The sequence below is a fragment of the Heptranchias perlo genome, chromosome 1, assembly GCF_035084215.1.
Source record: "Heptranchias perlo isolate sHepPer1 chromosome 1, sHepPer1.hap1, whole genome shotgun sequence".
Lineage (NCBI taxonomy): Eukaryota > Metazoa > Chordata > Chondrichthyes > Hexanchiformes > Hexanchidae > Heptranchias > Heptranchias perlo.
The window spans coordinates 27,146,216-27,160,521 of record NC_090325.1 but is presented as its reverse complement, the minus strand read 5'-3'; the positions used below and the strand labels follow the sequence as shown (position 1 = coordinate 27,160,521).

Here is a 14,306-nt window from a genome sequence, read left to right as displayed (position 1 = left end):
GGGCCGCGTGGCCTACTGCTTCTCCTATTTCTTATGTTATGTTCAGTCAAAAGGTTAGTTGAAGGGATTATGGATAACTGCTAATAGCAAAGTCTTTTTTTAAAGCTATGTTAGGACTCAAAAGGCAAGAGACTCCATAGGACCATTAAAAGGACACTACTGGCAACGCTCTGGTGAACTCCCAGGACATGGCAGAGGTGTTAAGTGGCTACTTTGCTTCAGTCTTCACTCCAGCTCAATCATTAATATCATGTACATTTAACACTAAAGTTGAGAATGTCAAAGTGAATGTACATATAATCCAGGAAAGAATAAGGGGCATCAAATTGGATAGGGCAGCTAGGCCTAACAGCACTCTCCACCGAAGTGCTAAAGAAATGGGGTATGTGTTAAATGAGCCCCTGGCTTATATATTTAGTAGCTCACTAGAGACAAGGAATGTTCCCATGGATTGGAGGGAGGCCTCTGTAGCACCAATATTTTAAAAAGCTGTAATGAGTCAGAACCAGGAAACTATAGCCCATTAGCTTAAATTCAGTTATTGGAAAGTTGTCAGAAGGGATGATTAGATACATCCTGTATGACCACCTGGAAAGAGTAGGTATAAGAGATTAACATAGGTTCTAAAAAAGTCTAACCACCTCCCCTTGAAATTCAACAGCATTACCATCACCGAATCCCCCACCATCAACATCCTGGGGGTCACCATTGACCAGAAACTCAACTGGACCAGCCACATAAATACTGTGGCTACAAGAGCAGGTCAGAGGCTGGGCATTCTTCAGCAAGTGACTCACCTCCTGACAGCTCAAAGCCTTTCCACCATCTACAAGGCACAAGTCAGGAGTGTGATGGGATACATAGGAACAGGAGTAGGCCATTCAGCCCCTCGAGCCCGCTCCGCCATTTGATAAGATCATGGCTGAACTGTGATCTAACTATATATCTGCCTTTGGCCCATATCCCTTAAATGGCAAAAAGCTATCTATCTCAGATTTAAATTTAGCAATTGAGCTAGTATCAATTGCCGTTTGCAGAAGAGTGTTTCAAACTTCTACCACCCTTGGTGTGTAGAAGTGTTTTCTAATCTCACTCCTGAAAGGTCTGGCTCTAGTTTTTAGACTGTGCCCTAGTCCTAGAATCCCCAACCAGCGGAAACAGTTTCTCTCTATCCACCCGATCTGTTCCCCTTAATATCTTATAAACTTCGATCAGATCATCCTTCTAAACTCTCGAGAATACAACCCCAATTTGTGTAATCTCTCCTCGTAACTTAACCCTTGAAGACCGGGTATCATTCTAATAAACCTATGCTGCACTCCCTCCAAGGCCAATATGTCCTTCCGAAGGTGCGGTGCCCAGAACTGCTCACAGTAATCCAGGTGCGGTCTAACCAGGGTTTTGTATAGCTGCAGCATAACTTCTGCCCCCTTGTACTCTAGTCCTCTAGATATAAAGGCCAGCATTCCATTAGCCTTATTGATTATTTTCTGCACTTGTTCACGACACTTCAATGATCTATGTATCTGATCCCTAAGTCCCTTTGGACATCTACTGTTTTTAACTTTTTACCATTTAGAAAGTACTCTGTTCTATCCTTTTTTGGTTCAAAGTGGATGACCTCTCATTTGCCACAGTTTTGCCCATTCACCTAATCTATCAATATCCCTTTGTAATTTTATGTTTTCATCTACACTGCTTACAATGCCACCAATCTTTGGGTCATCGGCAACCTTAGATATGAGACTTTCTATGCCTTCATCTAAGTCGTTAATAAATATTGTGAATAATTGAGGCCCCAAGACAGATCCCTGCGGGACTCCACTAGTCACATCCTGCCAATGTGAGTACCTATCTATTATCCCTACTCTGTCACCTTTTGCTCAGCCAACTTCCTAACCAAGTCCGTACTTTTCCCTCAATTCCACAGGCTTCTATCTTAGCTAACAGTCTCTTATGAGAGACTATCAAATGCCTTCTGGAAGTCCATATAAATAACATCCACTGACATGCCCCTGTCCACCACAATACTCTCCACGTGGCTGGATGAGTGCAGCTCCAACACCACAAGAAGTTCGACACCATCCAGGACAAAGCAGCCTGCTTCCTTGGCACCCCATCCACCACCCTAAACATTCACTCCCTTCACCACCAGCGCACCATGGCTGCAGTGTGTACCATCCACAGGATGCACTGCAGCAACTCGCCAAGGCTTCTTCGACAGAACCTCCCAAACCTGTGACCTCTACCACCTAGAAGGACAAGGGCAGCAGGCACATAGGAACACCACTACCTGCACGTTCCCCTCCAAGTCACACACCATCCCGACTTGGAAATATATCGCCGTTCCTTCATCATTGCTGGGTCAAAATCCTGGAACTCCCTACCTAACAGCACCGTGGGAGAACCTTCACCACATGGACTGCCGCAATTCAAGACAGCTCACCACCACCTTCAGGGGCAATTAGGGACGGGCAACAAATGCTGGCCTTGCCAGCAACGCCCACATCCCATGAACGAATAAAAAAATCTAGATGAAGGCATTGTGGGTACTGTCTGCAGATTCGCAGACTACCCAAAAATTACTGCTAATGTTAGGACCCTCAATAAGACTACAATCTCATCTAGATGTGATGGGGGACTGTGCCCACATCTGGCAAATGGCATTTATGTAGATACATGTAGCATCATGCACATGAGTAGGCTAGATGCCAATGCTTTTTACAGAGTTAAAGACTGTTGAGTGGGAAAGACACCTAGGCGTTAATGTGCATGAGTTTCTGAAGGTGCAGAGAGAGCCTATCACAAAGTCAAACAGAGGATGATCCAGTACATTAAAAAAAGTGTCCTTGTACAAGACCCTAGTTAGGCCTCATCTGGAATACCAGATATGGTTTTTCACATGGTGGGTGATAGTGGCCCTGGAAAAGCTGGGTCTTTTTACTGAAGTATAGGCTTCTGGGTGATTCAATTGAAGTATTTAAAATGAAGTGATTAAGCTGTGTCTGTGTGGACAGACCATTTGAACTAGATCGGTTAGGGAAAAGGAGGGGCATGCATACAAGTTCTGTAAGCGTAGAACAAGATTAGATGTCGGAAAGTTTTTCTTTACGCAGAGGGTTATTGACACTTGGAATAAGTTTCAGGCTCGCTGCAACAGTTCAAAAAGGAGCTGGGCTAGTATTACTGTGTACCAAAAAGGTAGGAAGGATGTTGGGTATGTACCTCATGAGAAATTCTTCTCCAACCCCTTAAAACAGTCACCATAAGAATGGTACCATCTGGTGTAAACATTAGGTGAAGAACTGCAGCTTGTTCAGAAAATTCCCAAACATTTTCAAAGAGAAATGTGTTTTTGTTTTCGATGGCAACTACAAAGGATTTGAACCTTGGAAAGAGGAATCCCTGACAAAACCATCAATTAGTACTTACCTCTTGTTTTACAGCTAGAATTGCAGCATCCATGTCCTTCTGGCTGTATTTCAAAACCTCAACAATGGCATCCTCAGCAGCAACTGTAGCTGATCTGAAATCAGCTACTGGATCAATCAGGGTGGATTGATCATCAGGGATCAAAGTAGCAACATCCTAAACAGAAAGACTTGCAGTATGAAACTGTACATATTCACAACTTTCAAGAACTATCTTTGAAGTTGTAAGTTATTGAAAAATGGATGATAAACTTGTTTACTGTAAAACATTAATATTCAATTAGATTTTAGTGTTAATGGCCAAGAGAAACATCACTCCCCCCTCAGAGGGCTCAGTTAATCTTCTCAACCTCCCGTTTATGTAATTACATCCAATAGTGCAACCATGATTCAGTGGCAGCACTCTCACCTCAGCCAAAAGGTTGTGGGTTCAAGTCCCACACCAGAAACTCTAGCACAAAATCTAGGCTGACACTCCAGTACAGTACAGTACAGTACTGAGGGAGTGCTGCACTGTTGGAGTGGTCGTCTTTCAGATGAGATATTAAACTGAGACCCCGTTGGCCCTCTCGGATGGGCACAAGATCCCATGGCACTATTTTGAAGCCATGATGTGGAGATGCCGGTGATGGACTGGGGTGGACAAATGTAAGGAATCTTACAACACCAGGTTATAGTCCAACAAATTTATTTTAAAATCACAAGCTTTCGGAGATTATCTCCTTCGTCAGATGAATGAATGAAAAGGTTCTCAAATCGCATATCTTATACGATGTTGGGACAGCATCACACCAATCAAAAGGTGTCGTTGTTATTCAAACAGGCCAGTCACGGAGAACAGCACGTCCCAGTACACTCGATATACATTGTGTCTTTTACACAGGCAGGCAGAAAGAAACTCAAAATGGCAGAGAGAGAGAGAGAGAGAATTTTAAAAAACATAAATTTTTTCCCCCTTTTTGCTGGTGGGGTTACGTGTAGTGTGACATGAACCCAAGATCCCGGTTGAGGCCGTCCTCATGGGTGCGGAACTTGGCTATCAACTTCTGCTCGACGATTTTGTCGTGTGTCTCGAAGGCCGCCTTGGAGAGCGTTCTCCAAGGCGGCCTTCGAGACACACGACAACGCAAAATCGTCGAGCAGAAATTGATAGCCAAGTTCCGCACCCATGAGGACGGCCTCAACCGGGATCTTGGGTTCATGTCACGCTACACGTAACCCCACCAGCAAAAAAGGGGGAAAAAATTTATGTTTTTTAAAATTCTCTCTCTCTCTCTCTCTCTCTGCCATTTTGAGTTTCTTTCTGCCTGCCTGTGTAAAAGACACAATGTATATCGAGTGTACTGGGACGTGCTGTTCTCCGTGACTGGCCTGTTTGAATAACAACGACACCTTTTGATTGGTGTGATGCTGTCCCAACATCGTATAAGATATGCGATTTGAGAACCTTTTCATTCATTCATCTGACGAAGGAGATAATCTCCGAAAGCTTGTGATTTTAAAATAAATTTGTTGGACTATAACCTGGTGTTGTAAGATTCCTTACTATTTTGAAGAGCAGGGGCGTTCTCCCCAGTGTCCAGGTCAATATTTATTCCTCAACCAACATCACAAACAGATTCTCTGGTCATTTTTGCTGTGCGCAAATTGGATGCCTTGTTTCCTATGTTACAACAGTAATGATACTTCAAAAGTACTTGATTAGTTGTAAAGTGGGTTGGGACATCCCGAGGTTGTGAAAGGGACTTACAAATGCAAATCTTCCTTTCTTTTTCTTTGAGAAAAGGCCTTTATCTGTGCTGTACAAATATAGGATTCTGTAATTTATGACGACATTGAAAAGGAACTGAGGGTAGATAGAGCAATTTTTTTCCCCACTGGTGGGGGAAGTCTAGGACAAGGGACAACCTTAAAAATCAGAGCCAGGCAGTCAGGAGAGAAAAGTTAGGAAACACTTCACACAAAAGGGTGGTAGAAGTGTGGAACTCAAAGTAGACGCTAGCTCAATTAATCATTTTAAAATCAGAGATTTTTGCTAGCCAAGGGTATTAAGGGATTTGGTGCCAAGGCAGGTGGATAGAATTAGGATGCAGGTCAGCCATAATCTCATTGAATGGCAGAAGAGGGGCTGAATGGCCTACTCCTTTTCCTATGTAGTTAGGTCAAGTGATGGTTAATAGACAATGCCTTCAGGCAAATATTCAAGGCTAAATAAAATCCTCAATAGTATGTTTTTATACGTTTATGAATTGAGGTATTGAAATTACACATCTAACATTTTCTTGCAATGAAACACCCCATTTGTTACTTACAACCATTTCGAATAAGTCCAATTCATTCGATTGTTTGCCACTCTCAGGAAGAGTAATTAGTCGAGTTTCAAACTCATTGTTTTCATGATCCACAACACGAGAACTGTATAGAAATGAAGGACTTTGATAAAGTTGCTTTCAATGTTTTCCAACTATATTTTTAAAGTTGAAATTGGTGCCCACATTCAATCTCATTCCTATTCTCAGTATCTATACAATGGGCATCTACATTCAAAACTAGGTATATCAGATATTAGCAAAGTACGGTGCCATTGAGCCTTACCAAGGCATAGAGTAGCAGCAGAACATGACCACAAATACTCTATATACCAGGCCTGTAGACAGATGGGAGCACTCACTTGCACAGGCAACTTTCAAAACATTTATGGCTGCCATGTTTAAGTTTTGCCTTTCCTGCAAGTCGGAAAAAACATGTCATGGGGAAACCGAAAAGCAAACAATACTTTGTCATAGGAGACTACGTTAAAGGGTGCTATATAAATGCAAGTTGTTGTTGAGACCTAAAATTACAAAAATAAGCCAATGCCTCTTCAACTGAACTTCAGTGAAGCAACAAGTTTTAAGTTAACTAAGTATTTTAAACTTATTCAAAACGTGCATGTATTAGTCATGAAGTGAGCGTCATTATTCATCTTCTAAAGCAAGCCAGCTGTTTCCCCAACTTGTGACCAAATTTTTTTTTTTAAAATATTATTATTTTTAAAAACGGGTGGTATGCTGGGTGAAACACAGCATGCTTCAGGAGCTGAGATAGTCATGTGCAGCTGAAAAAGACAGACCAATAACAGATTTAGAAAGAAATTTGAAGTTAATTATATTAACTACTTAACTTTCAGGTGGAGAATCACTGAAATTCTACACCATTTAGCCAAAAGTCCACCATAGGTACTGTGGATTCAAGTATTCTAGTGATTCAAAGTTCAGTTTTACTTGACAGTTTTAAAGTTATAGTTATTTAACTACAAAAATGCAATATTGACCAGGCATACAATAAAGAGTAATAAAAGGAAATTAAACAATTGATTTACCTATTGGTTGTTGGGTTAGCCAGAACAAGTTTAGTATCCTTGGGCTTAACTGCCAGTTTGACAGGACTTTCTCTCAACAGAGGATCAAACTTCAGGTATAGAGATTGCTTTCTCAAAGCAGAAGAATGGAACTGAAAAAAGTTACAATTTAGAAAAAAAATTAAGTTCTCAGTATGTTTTTGCTAGAACAACCAGATGTGTACTCTTAAGCAAGCACTAGCAAAGCCCTGGATGACTCTTTACCTATTTAACCTTGAGGGTAAAAGTATAGAAATATAGAAAGGTCACCTTTCCTTATATATCCTACAATGCATGACAAAACAAGAACTCAAATGAAGGTAACACCAGAAATGCACTTTGGACCATTCTGCCACATGTTGGAGCTCCAATATGGTGTGCCACTCCACACCCATTATGATGAATTAGTCATGTCAGTTGCACAAAAAGGCTACCCCAACAGCAGTCAAGATAACAGTTAACCAGCAACCGGTTTTCTTTAAAATTTTATTGGTCAGTGTTGGGTGGGAAATGGAAAGAAGGGATGGCGGGTGGATAGGCAAGGGAAGATGGGTAAGGGGAAAACAGTGATCTCCAATTCCCAGTTTGTAAGTTGTACCACAAGCATTCTGGAAACACCCTCCAAGAAAATTATTGGACTTGTCCAGATCAGGAAGGACCACCAGGAATGATAGAAGCATGTAGTGTGGGGCTCATGTTTCATTGCACACTCACAATAATGATTTTGCACAACCCCATAACTAATCCCATCCCAGTAATTCTCCCATTTGTCTGAACCCAAAAACGTCTACAACTGGATATAGCTTCATCAATAGTTGGAGCTAAAACAGCATCTGTCAAAAGCACTGCAGTTCCAAATTTGTGGAAGGCTTCCACAAATGAGCAAGTGCTCAATTGCTTTTTAGTTCGCTGAACGAGAGTAAAAGTTACATTCAAGTAGTGTGGTAGCAGCTGTATAAAGCTAAAATGGGAGACCAGAAATACAACAAATGCAGTTTTTAAAGGCAGCTTTAGGTCCCAAGGACAGACGTACGTATCTGTACAGTTATCCAGCCTATTCCAACATTCAACGAACAGTGTTGGATAATGCTGGTTTACTGCTCAGTTAAGTGTGCCTATCCTTAGATTATTAATACAGACTGACTGCAGATGTGGATTTCATTTTACATTTACACAATTGACGTAACATTGAACTAAGTACGAAATCTTGAAAAGATTAAATTCGATGCTAAACTATCAGTATTTACACTTACTGAAGAGGTGCCAAACTGTGCCAGGTAATCAATTTCTATTGGTTGATTAAATGTTGAGACTGTAACAAAACAAACAGATCAAAGTTACAATGGTGTTTAAAAGGATCTTCCAGTATATACAGGGAAATGTGGAATCACCTCCTGCATAGTAAAATAGAAAAGTGGTTACGGTAGTGCAGTGGTTATGTTACTGGACTCGTAATCCAGAGAACACAAGTTCAAAATTCCACCATGGTAGTTTTTTTTAAAAATTCGTTCATGGGATGTGGGAGTCGCTGGCGAGGCCGGCATTTATTGCCCATCCCTAATTGCCCTCGAGAAGGTGGTGGTGGTGGTGAGCTGCCTTCTTGAACGGCTGCAGTCTGTGTGGTGACTGTTTTCCCACAGTGCTGTTAGGAAGGGAGTTCCAGGATTTTGACCCAGCGACGATGAAGGATCAGCGATATATTTCCAAGTTGGGATGGTGTGTTACTTGGAGGGGGAACGTGCAGGTGGTGTTGGTCCCATGTGCCTGCTGCTCTCGTCCTTCTAGGTGGTAGAGGTCGCGGGTTTGGGAGGTGCTGTCGAAGAAGCCTTGGCGAGTTGCTGCAGTGCATCCTGTGGATGGTACACACTGCAGCCACTGTGCGCCAGTGGTGAAGGGAGTGAATGTTTAGGGCGGTGGATGGGGTGCCAATCAAGCGTGCTGCTTTATCTTGGATGGTGTCGAGCTTAGAGTGTTGTTGGAGCTGCACTCATCCAAGCAAGCGGAGAGTATTCCATCACACTTCTGACTTGTGCCTTATAGATGGTGGAAAGGCTTTGGGGAGTCAGGTGGTGAGTCACTCGCCGCAGAATACCCAGCCTCTGACCTGCTCTCATAGCCACAGTATTTATATGGCTGGTCCAGTTAAGTTTCTGGTCAATGGTGACCCCCAGGATGTTGATGGTGGGGGGATTCGGCAATGGTAATGCCGAATTGAGAATTTGAATTCAGTTTAAATAAAATCTGGAAATATAAAGCTGTATCAGTAAAAAAAAGTGACCATGAAGGTGAGAATCCCTACGTGGTCAGTTTTCGGTAAAATATTAAAATGCCTACGTGGCAAAGAAGCAGAATGCAAAATGGTTAGAAAGGGTTAATTAGTTAGTAACTGAGATTGATACAAGTGGCCTGGCCCTCCTGCTGGGCCATATGTTTGCTTAGTCAGCAGGCCTGCATTGTCTTATCAATGATAGGTCTTTGATGTGAGTCAAGGACTGGTCTGAATGTCTCCATGTTTATGGCAGATCAATATAGGGAACGAGCTTAGCCAAAGTTGAAAGACATTCCAGGTTGGGAGATAAGGAACAGAAGGAACAGGGAAGAACATTCCAAGTTGGAAAGTGAGGAAGTTATCCCCTTTGATGTCTAACAGCAGCATGATCAGCACATGATTATTTATGATTGGCCGGAAATAATGTAACCTCGCATGGCAACCTGTGCCCGGCTTATGATTGGTGTTGACCCTCGTTAAGTATGTTCCAACCCCTATTCATCTGTATAAAAACGTGTGGATTTCTGTATGTTTTTGTTCTTGCTCTGCCAGCATAGAGGGACTCTATCAGGAGTCCAAATCAATGCTGCAGACTAAGAACCCTGCTATTAAAGATGTGTTGAACTTTAAAATGTATTCGACTTCAGTTATTACTGAACCAGACTGAGGGGAAAGAATCCGGATCGTCAAAGGCATCAGATTGACATAAAAGCCCAAATGATTCATGGCCATTCACACCTGGTCTGGCCTAGATATGTGACTCCAGTCCCACACCAAAGTGATTGACTCAACTACCCTCTGAAGTGGCCCAGCAAGTCAGTCAGTTGTATCAAACTGTTACAAAGAATAAACTTCAGCAGTTCAAAAGGTTGCCCACCACTACCTTCTCAAGGTAACAAGGGATGGGCAATAAATGCTGGCCTTGCCAGTGATACCAACATTTGAGAAGGAATAAAAAAAATGGTACATACATATTTTCTAAAAATAAGTTCACCATTTGACTCTTCAGCATAAATGTTTTTATTCAGTTACAACTGGGAGGCATTATTAACCTAGAAAATTAGAGTTTCACCCAAAGATAGTGGAAGGAATGCAAGAAACCTTGCATTTTGACATGCAACTTCCCCTAACCAGTACTTCCTTTTCTCTCCCCTCACTCTTGAAGGGATCAACTTCCTTGCTGTGGTATGGATATCTGGGCAACAGTCACTCTCTAATACCTTGACCAAGTGGCTTAGACAGCATGTGTAAGCTATCAAATTTAAAATCAGATCAGTTAAGGTTCCTCAAAAACTAGCTTGAGTGGCTTTTGACTGCTTATTGATGTAAAGAAATTAGTATCAAACTAAAAAAAGACTACAATATTAGAGGGCTAGATTCCCAGTCAGGATACCAAAGTTTGAACCAAAAAGGATCAGCTGGAGATTTCCACTTAGAGAACAAACTAGGTGGGGTGGAGGGAGGAAGAAAGAGTAACCTCCCTGGAATTCAACCATGGGCCACTGGATAGCATGTGGATGTGGTCAGTATTAATGGAGAATGAAGAGCTTTAAGCTGAATTGTATCATATTTAAAAGAGATTTGCTTTTGCAAGCATTTGCAGAAGTAAAAGCTTATGGTTCAGCTTAGCCTGCTTCAATGGCAGTTAGAATAGATTCTCTTCAAAAGTGAAGAGAAAACAATATTTTAAAGCTATGCTGCACATTAATACAACCCTCCTTAACTCTAGAACAAAAATGTGGGTTCCTCCTTTGTTCTTTGCTTGAATTAAGATTTCATATGCTCATCATAGCTCCTACTCCTGAGGCTGAAGCATCTTTCCCACCACTCCCCCACCCCTGCTTTTCTCCTCCAAGTGACATCAGGACTGATTATCTGTATACCACTGGTGTGGCTAGACAACATGGGTGAAAACTGGACAACAGCCGAATTAAAAACTGGATTATAATTCTAAAGATGCCCAATTACGGCAATGAAATAGAATTAGACAGGAGTAAAGAACCAGACCTCAACCAAGTAGGATTTCATTGACAAAACAGAAGTTTGATGAGGAAAAGCCAAGTAAAACCAATCTTACTTTGGTCAGCAGGCCTGAATTCTTCAGCTTCACCTTCAATAATAGCATTAAGGAATGCAGAGGTTCCTCGCATGGTGAAGTCAATATTCACACCTGGTGTTTCTGTATCACTCACTGTTGATTGCACTCGGTTGTGGTCAGTAATTGTCCTTTCAAAACTGGATGCAAGCCTGGTCTCAGTGACATTTCCAGCAGCAGATGAAAGTACAGGATCCTACAAGTGAATAAACTTTTGCAGTGTCATAGTTGACAATTATCTTCAGTAGCCATACATTGCCAAGTTATATGGCACCGTTCATTTCTGTGAACACTATCCCATTAAGGCAAGTGTACAGCCCAATTGCCAAGCTTTAAATTTAATAGTTAAGCTGTCTTAAGCTTGATCACTGTTTAAATCCAGGGGATTGGAAGGGGGTGGGTGGGGAAAAGGAAGGAAAGAAAGAGAACTTGAGCCACCATTACTTGCTCATTTTACCACATCCAGTGAGGGAGCTTGCTTTAAATAAGACAGTAAAACACTTTCAGAAAGTAGAGCTAAAACAGCAAGATTTGATAACCTAGTGGGAAAAAAAAATTGCACAAAACCAGAATAAGACTGAAAGTCACAGGCTGTGCAAGGCCAGAGAAGGAAGGGTTTGGAATTTAATGCAACGAGGGTCAGGGAGGCCAACAAGGACAAAGGCAATGTAAGCAAAGACAGGATGTAAGCAAAGTTTTGGACAAATTTTAGTTTTTGTAGGATAGAGGTCAGGAGACCAGTGAAGAAAGCTTTGGGAGTAGCCAAGTGTTGAGGTAGCAAAACTGTGGACAAGATTTCAGCAGTGATTGGGCAGAGACAGGCAATGCTGCACGAGTGTAAGTGGTCATGGTGATGGTCAGGAAGTGTGGGTTTCAAGATCAGCTCAGAGTGCAACAGTATAAATTGCATATTGTCTGGCTCAGTCTGAACAAGTAGCATTGTGGAGGAATGGTCTTATAACAAGTATATGGTCTTTTTGGCAAGGCAAGCAAGATAGCTTTGGTTTTCCATGTTATGTTACATTGAAAAAAGTTCAGAATCATTCACAACTTATCAGATAAACAGTCTGACAACACATGGCTGTTGGACACAAGGGCGGTGGGATTGGCTTATTCAACACACATAAGGAAATAGATTCTATGTCTGCAAATAATGTCTCCAAAAGGCCAATAGGGCAAACAAGAACATATGAATTAAGAGCAGGAGTAGGCCATTTGATATCATGGCTGATCTGATTGTGACCTCAGCCCTACTTTCCCATCTAACTACTATAACCTTTGACTCCCTTATTAATCAGGAATCTGTCTAACTCAGCCTTAAAAATATATTCAATGACCCTGCCTCCACCGCTCTCTGGGGAAGGGAGTTCCACAGACACTCAAACCCTCAGAAAACATTTCTCCTCATCTCCGTCTTAAATGGGAGACCCCTTATTTTTAAATTGTGGCCCCTAGTTCTAGTCTCTCCCACAAAGGGAAACATTCCCTCAGCATCTACCCCTTCTAGTCCCCTCAGGATCATATGTTTCAATAAGATCAACTCTCATTCTTCTAAACACCAATGTATACAGGCCCAACCTTTCCTCATAAGATAACCTCCTCATCTCAGGAATCAGTCGAGTGAACCTTCTCTGAACCGCCTCCAAAGCAATTATGCCCTTTCTTAAATAAGGAAAGCTCCACACAGTATTCTAGATGTTGTCTCAACAATGCCCTGTACAACTGCAGCAAAACATCTCTACTTATATATTCCATTCCCCTTGCAATAAATTACAACATTCCATTTGCCTTCCGAATCACTTGCTGTACCTGCAAATTAACTTTGTGTGATTCATGTACTAGGTCACCCAGATCCCTCTGTACCTCAGAGTTCTGCAATCTCTCTCCATTCAAATAATATACTGCATTTCTATTCCTCCTGCCAAAGTGGACAAGTTCACATTTTCCTACATTATACTCCATCTGCCAATTTTTTGCCCACTCACTTAACCTATCTATATCCCTTTGCAGACTCCTTAAGTCTTAAAAAGGAGAGGGCCAAGGATAGAGCTCTAGGGTATTTCAGAGATGTGATGTTTTGGCTACTTTGGGATAGGTAGGAGAGGAACCAATGGAGGGCAGCCTGGAGTAATCAACAGTCAATTGACAGAAATTGACCACAGCATCCTTCTCCATCAAATTTGCAAGTTGTAAATGCAAGTCTTCAACTTTATGGCCCATGTCTTGTATGCATTTCTAAAGTTTAAAAAACATTTTTACCACCCACAAAATCCAAGCAACTTTGTCCAATTTGTGCTTGTATCTCTTTCTTGTTTGTTCTGTTCATTTTGAACCTTTATTTGAATACAAGCATGAAAATAATTACCACATATACCAAGAATCAAGATTTACAGAGCAGCACAAATCTCACCGAAACTTCAGTGTTTCAATCGTTGAAACTGCAAAATGTGGCAGACCAGATTAGTATCTATTTAAAATTCAGAACTTATTTCTACCCACCTGCAATACAGCAACTGCTGAGACATCCATCATGGGTTTAACTTTACAAGTGTTCCTGTGAATATTGAGATCGAAACAATTATTTTTTTTTTTTAAATAGTCAAAGTAAATCAGTTTGCTAGGGAAGGGAGAAAAAAATTGCTCAAAGTTGGAGATTTCCATTTTTGGGGTGAGAAATAAAGAGGAGAAAGATGGGTGGTGAGGGTCATATTATATCCACAAGTCAAGGGGTGTCTAACCATAAGCACCAACTGGAGAAGGAGTGGTGTTGAAAGCAGTCATACCAATGCAGTCTCCACCCATGACTGCCAACTAAAAATGTACTTGTGCTTTTGGGACTCAACATGCCCTTGCATGGTGGTGGTGGTAGCACAATCCCGGAACAAGGGGTCAGGAGGTGTCCCCAAATCAGGATCTATATTTAAATTGCTGGAAATCATCTCTCCCCCTCACTGGCCAAAGACATGCAGAATTTTTTGGCACAAAATACAAATGCTAAAGTTTTGTGACCTGATAGTACAAAGGCATAGCTAGTTCAAGACTCAGGCAGGAGAGATTTTTTTTTTTGGGGGGGTGGGATGGATGTAACGTTACTTTGTGTTCAGGTGCTGTTCTATGTTGACCATCTTATTT

General features: G+C 41.6%; 1 protein-coding gene across 2 annotated transcripts in view; it reads right to left on the bottom strand.

The window, feature by feature from the left end:
• LOC137320837 (transforming acidic coiled-coil-containing protein 3-like) overlaps positions 1-14,306 on the bottom strand; it is a 44,243-nt gene that overhangs the window by 10,388 nt on the left and 19,549 nt on the right. For both annotated transcript variants that reach the window (XM_067982736.1, XM_067982728.1), the window contains exons 6-11: positions 13,674-13,728; positions 11,157-11,370; positions 8,064-8,122; positions 6,793-6,923; positions 5,744-5,846; positions 3,433-3,588 (exon numbers count right to left, since the gene is read on the bottom strand). In XM_067982736.1, coding sequence (XP_067838837.1) covers positions 3,433-3,588; positions 5,744-5,846; positions 6,793-6,923; positions 8,064-8,122; positions 11,157-11,370; positions 13,674-13,728 — 718 coding nt within the window. The remainder of the gene's footprint in view (positions 1-3,432; positions 3,589-5,743; positions 5,847-6,792; positions 6,924-8,063; positions 8,123-11,156; positions 11,371-13,673; positions 13,729-14,306) is intronic.